General features: G+C 47.4%; 1 protein-coding gene across 2 annotated transcripts in view; it reads left to right on the top strand.

Moving 5' to 3' along the window:
* The first annotated feature begins 3,001 nt into the window (after positions 1–3,001).
* Mta3 (metastasis associated 1 family member 3) overlaps positions 3,002–6,000 on the top strand; it is a 154,173-nt gene continuing 151,174 nt past the window's right edge. For both annotated transcript variants that reach the window (XM_042675471.1, XM_042675472.1), the window contains exons 1-2: positions 3,002–3,060; positions 4,941–5,008. In XM_042675471.1, coding sequence (XP_042531405.1) covers positions 3,033–3,060; positions 4,941–5,008 — 96 coding nt within the window. In that variant the 5' untranslated portion in view covers positions 3,002–3,032. The remainder of the gene's footprint in view (positions 3,061–4,940; positions 5,009–6,000) is intronic.

Below are 6,000 nucleotides of genomic sequence, written 5' to 3'. Positions count from 1 at the left end.
CAAACCACAAAACTCTATCTCATAGCTTTTTTGAAGCATCCACCTCCTTTCAACTAACAGGCAGAATAGCTGGAAAGTCACCAAGGGGACTCCCTGGGGGCTCAGGAAGTCTCTACCACATACTTTTTTTTAAGCATGCCAAGAAATTTTACCCATGGGATGGCTGGATTTGCCTTGGGATTTCTGACATTGTCTGAGAAACTAAGAATAGCTCAAGAAAGAAGGGACCTAACAAATTATGAAGTTTTCAACATGTGGTAGAGACTTTACACATGTAAATTTTACCAAAACCTTTGAGGTAGGTATCTATCACTAGTTATATTTTGTAGGATTTAGAACTCTAAGGGGTTAGTGACTTGCATTTATTCTTTAAGATACTGAGCGGCCATTTAAGGAAAGGACAACAGCCTGAGAGTTTTAAGTGGAAGAGGCTAAATACATAGAATAAAGCTAGGGTTGGTGGCTCATACCTATAATCCCCTTATTTACAATTAACCAACAAAAAGCTAGAAGTAGAGGTATGGCTCAAATCGTCTAGTACCAGCCTTGTGAAAAAGCTAAGTAGGAGCAAGTTCAAACTCCAACATGGGGATAAAACAAAACAACCCCCCAAAACAAACAAACAAACAAATGAACAAACTGAATAGCAATGGAGTTTGGTTCTGGCATGGACATTACATGCTAGTTGCCTCTGGCCCAAATCTCTAAAGCTGGTTATAAAAGTCTTTTTGGCCAGTTGCCGGTGGCTCACGCCTGTAATCCTACCTGCTCAGGAGGCTGAGATCTGAGGATTGTGATTCAAGGCCAAGGAAAATCTGTGAAACTCTTATTTATAATAAACCACCAGAAAACCAGAAGTAGTGCTGTGGCTCAAGTGGTAGAGCGCTAGCCTTGAGCTGAAGAGCTCAGGGACAGTGTCCAGGCCCAGAGTTCAAGCCCTGTGACCGACCACAAAAAAAAAAAAAAGTCTTTTTGATTAGGCTGATCTCAAGGAGGTGAGTGGGAATATGAGATGGGTGTGTTGACACCTTTTACACATTTACAATGGTTAGTGTGATGACCACAAACATATGGACTGTAAAGCTGAGGAAATGAGACAGGCAGATGAGCTAATAAAGAGACAAAAATATTTTGAGGGAGGAGAAATTGTTTATTAAAAATGAATGAGAAAATATTGTAAAACTGTGAAACTGCCCTATTTCCTTGAAGTTTCCAGACGGCCTTTTTTTTGCTAGGGAAAAGACTTCAGGTTCGTAGTATTCTAGGCTAGAAGTAAAAACTGAATTACAATTCTACTACCCTTGGCAGTTCTATAACTCTAGGTGACTTATTCTGCCTATTGGTATGTCAGCTCAGAAATGGGAGTGATGTTAGATACGTTTTTAGTGGGATTTCCAGAAAGAGTTATGATAAACAACAGCTATGAAGTATGTATCACAGGACATTTTTTTCTTTCTCTGGGCCAGGAGATCTGACTGGGGATCACAAAAGTTTTCTGGGGTTAAAAAAAGAAAGCAACAGGCACCTGTTATTTGCATAGTGCTTTATGCTCTCCGGTTTACAAAGCGTTTTCAGATACCATCACAATTGATCCTTTGCACATCTGTGAGTATAATTACTGTCCCTATCTTATAGGTGAGAAATCACATCACAGAGTCAATCAGCTTAATTAATTAATTAATTAACTTATCCTGGTGACACCTGCTACTCTGGCACAGGCCTCAAACTCACAGTAGCACCTAATTCTATCACTAGACATTCCCAACAACCCACAATAGTCAAGGGTCATCTTCATGTTTACTATGCAACAATGTCTGGGTGTAGTTTGGAAAGTTATTTGTGTTCATTTGTGGATAATCAGATCGGTCATGGATTCTACTTTTCTTTTTTCTTTTCTTTGAGTGTCTATGTAGTCCAGGCTGGTCTTGAACTGGGGATCTTCCTGCATCAGCTGGGACTATAGACTTGTTCTGCCACACAGAGTTCTAATCAACAGCCTCTTGTGAAAACAGGGGTTGTCCAGAGAATTAGCATGGGGAAATAAACCATTTAAAATCTTTAGACACAATATCTGTTTATCAGCGGACTGAAATATCTCTTCCTTTTTGGGTGACGGATTGTAGGGGCCGTGTTCCCCTTTAGACCAAAGAATCTCACTCTTAACAAAATTCTGTTTTCCATTCTCAGCACTCTGTATATAGGGCCTGTCTAGAGGCAGGGCCTCAGGGTGTCAGGAAGACGTTGTGTCAGGCCCAGGTGTGGGTGAACTGCCTATGCACAGACCTGCCAAGGCGGTTAGGGTGGACTTGGGAGGGAGCCAGTTTTTCTTCTCTGGCCGCAGCTGGGTCTCGGAACTGGGGAAGCTGGAGCACGTGTGGTCTTCCTGGCCTCGGGGCCCGCAGCCCTCAAGCCGCCTGGGTAACCTTGGCTTCCAGCTTCCCCAGAGAGCTACTGCATCGGAGAGTTTGCACAGAGCTGGGTGCTGGGGTTGGGGGGACCCCCGAGGTCACTGATCCTGGGGTTCCCCAGAGGTGGAAGCAGGTGGCAAGATTCTCAGAATGGGGCCGGTACCCTCAGGCGTCTCCCCGCGGGCCGGGTCGGTGCGAGTGTGAGGGTGTAGGTGTGTGTGTGTGTGTGTGTGTGTGTGTGTGTGTGTGTGTGTGTGTGTGTGTGTGTGTGTGTGTGTGTGTGTGTGTGTGTGTGTGTGTGTGTGTGTGTAGGCTGAGGCTTGTGGCCCAGGTCCACCCAGCAGCTAGACCCCCCTCCCCCCGCCCCTCCCGCGCCCCTCCCCTCCCCCACCCCCACCCTGCACTTCCCGCCCGCGGTCCCCGCGCGGCCCGCTCGCCTCCACTCGCCCGGCGCTGGGGGCGGGCACAGCCCCCACCCTCGGCGTCCCCTCCCCCCTCTCCCGTGGCGGCGGCGGCGGCGGCGGCGGCGGCGGCGGCGGAGGCTGAGGCGGCTGAGGCGACCCAGGCGGCGGCGGCAGCGGCGGCGGCGGGCGGGGCTCGGGCTCCGCGGGCGGGCGGGCGGACATGGCGGCCAACATGTACCGGGTCGGAGGTAGGAAGGCTCGGCCCGACCCGGCCCGTCTCGGAGCGAGGCTGTGGGAGTCGGGGGTTCGGGCGAGCGCACGCCAACTGCCGGGAGCGTCGGGCGCCCGGGCGGAGCGCGCCGGGGAGGGCGCGGGGCCCGCAGGGGAGGGGGCGGGGGACCGGGAGAGGGGGGCTGGGGCTCCCGGCGGCCCACCCTCGGCCCCTCGCCCCGCCCGGGCCCCCAGCGCCGGGCCTCTCCCCTGGGGGGTGAATTACACATGCCCCTTCCACGAAACCCCCGTCAGAGTCGGGCCGGTCGGGACCCCTGGCTGGGTGGCTTTTTCCTCGCTTGGCCTTTGGGGGAGCATGGAGGGGGACACCCCCTCCCCAGCCCCCCCTTTCCCCCCCCGCGGTGGCAGTGTGGGGCGGGGACGGGGACGGTGGGCCCAGCCTGGGACACAGCTGGACGAGGCCTGTTCCCCGGGCCAGGGCCCTGCACCTTCCCTTCCTGGTTGCCCCCTTCGGTTTGTCGCCCACCTACCCCCCCTCCCACCCCCCCTTCAAGAACGGGGTTGCCTGGGGCCGGGGAGCCCCGCAGCCGGTGGAGAGGGAGTTGAGCGCAACCTGGACGTTTGCTCTGCTGTCTGCCTTCCCTGCCTTCTGCAGAAGAGAGAAATAAGGTCAAACAAACTTTCTCCCTGCTCACGACGCCCTCCTCCCTCTTTGCTGGTAAAATAATAATTCAGATGAGTGGCGTGTTGGTGAGTGAGACTTGCTCTTCCTCTGCCCATTAGCTGAGCTCCTGATGGATGACGGTGGGAATGGCCTGGCTAAATGAGGCCACTTTGCAGAGCTACCAGGGTGGACATTAAGCAATGCAGTCCAACCTCTCACACACGAAGTGGGAAGTTTCCAGTAAACCTGTGAGAGTGGAGTATTTCTATGCTTTTGGTTGAAAGCTTGCAATGATTTTTTTTTTTGGTAGCATGAACTTAAATGGGTCTAAAGTAAATACGCCAAAAGAGTGAAAATAGTCCAACATCATCCCACAGAGTACTGCCCCTCAGCAAGTGACCCCTCATTTTCTCAGGTAGAGCTTTGGAAAAGTTTGCCACTGAGCTTTCTCTTCCCTTAACTCTGCTCACCTGATCTTTAAAAAAAATTGTTTTTGGTGATTGAAATTTAAGTTAAAACATCCTTGCTCTGAATTTGTCTTAGGTCAACAGTTTGACATAAGAAGCATTATTCCAGGGCAAATTGGATTAGGGGAAAAGGATGTGGAAGAAATTTAGAGGATGAGTCTAGTGTAGTGAGCCCTGATCACTCAGTGATGAAGAGGTTTTTGTTTACTAAAGAAATTATGCTCACCATGGTTATGTCAGGCACCACTAATCCCTGCACTTGAGACAAAGGATAGCAAGTTCAAGGCTAGCCTAAACTACATAGGAACAGCCTATCTTAAAAAAAACAAAAACAAAAAAGACTTAGAAAGAAAGTATAGCTCCTGTGGCTCAAGCCTGTAATTCCAGCTACTGAGAGGCTGAGATCTGAGGGTCCAGGTTGGAAGCCAGTAAGGAGAAGGAAAGTTCATGAGACTCATTTCTAGTTAAGTAGTGTGGCTCAAGTGGTAGAGACAACCTTGAGTGGAAAAAACTAAGGGACAGTGCCCAGGCTCTGAGTTCAAGCCATAATACTTGCACAAAAGCAAACAATAATAAAAAACAGAATATTAATTGAAATGGAAATACCAGAAAAAAAAGGTTTGTGAGTAGTAGGCACATGAGACAATATATTAAGGTTGTATTACCAATAAATAACTGCTTAATTGCCAAATACAGAAAATTATGGATTGCCATATGTGAACTTCCTGTTGAAAAGATTAAATTTTATAACTTCCTTTGGTTACAGATTATGTGTACTTTGAAAATTCTTCCAGCAACCCATATCTAATCAGAAGAATAGAAGAACTTAACAAGGTATACACTGTTATTCATCCTAATATTGCAAACTATATTCCACTGAATATAATTGGGTAAAAGAACTTTTTTGTATGTGTGCTGTTCTTGGGGTTTTAACTCAGAATCTGGATGCTGTCCTTGAGCTTTTTTTGCTCAAAGCTAGTGCTATACTACTTAAGCCACAGTCTGACTTCCAGTTTTTGGGTAGTTAATTGGAGATGAGAGTATCATGGACTTCCTGCCTAGTCTGGCCTTGAACTTCATTCCTCAGATATCAGCCTCCTGAATAGCAAAGGTTACATGAATAAGCCACCATGCCTAGCAATAAGTATTTTTATTTTTAGTTCTAGACTCTGAAAATAGTTTTGTGTGTGTGTGTTTTGCCAGTCCTGGAGCTTGAACTCAGGGCCTAGGCATTGTCCCTGAGCTTCTTTTGCTCAAGGCTAGCACTCTACCACTTGAGCCACAGCACTACTTCTGGCCTTTTCTATGTATGTGGTACTGAGGAATGGAACCTAGGGCCTCATGCTTGCTGGGCAAGCACTCTACCACTAAGCCACATTTCTAGCCCTGAAAGTAGTTTTATGTTAGTATTATATATGTAAGATTCTTAATATTCTTTTGGGGCTGGGAATGTGGTTTAGTGGTAGAGTGCTTGTGTAGCGTGCATGAAGCCCTGGGTTCCATTCGTCAGTACCACATAAACAAACAAAAAAAAAAACAGATTAAAAATAAATATATTTTTACTTTTTTGGTAGTTACTTTCTCTGGTTTTAAACATTTTTATTGTATTTTATTGTATTGTATTGTATTTCTTCACTTTGTAGAGTCTTGAAGTTCAAGTAACTTCTATAATATAATTTTATTTATTTTATGTTGGTTCTGGGGCTTGAACTAAGGGCCTGGACACTGTCCTTTAGCTTTCTCTGGTCAATGCTAAGTTTGCTATAGCTCCACTTCTGGCATTTTGCTAGTTAATTAGAGACAACAGTCTCATGGACTTTGCTGCC

This window comes from Dipodomys spectabilis, unplaced genomic scaffold (genome assembly GCF_019054845.1).
Source record: "Dipodomys spectabilis isolate Male_0828 unplaced genomic scaffold, ASM1905484v1 ptg000026l, whole genome shotgun sequence".
Classification (NCBI taxonomy): Eukaryota; Metazoa; Chordata; class Mammalia; order Rodentia; family Heteromyidae; genus Dipodomys; species Dipodomys spectabilis.
This window is presented reverse-complemented; position numbering and strand designations above follow the sequence as displayed.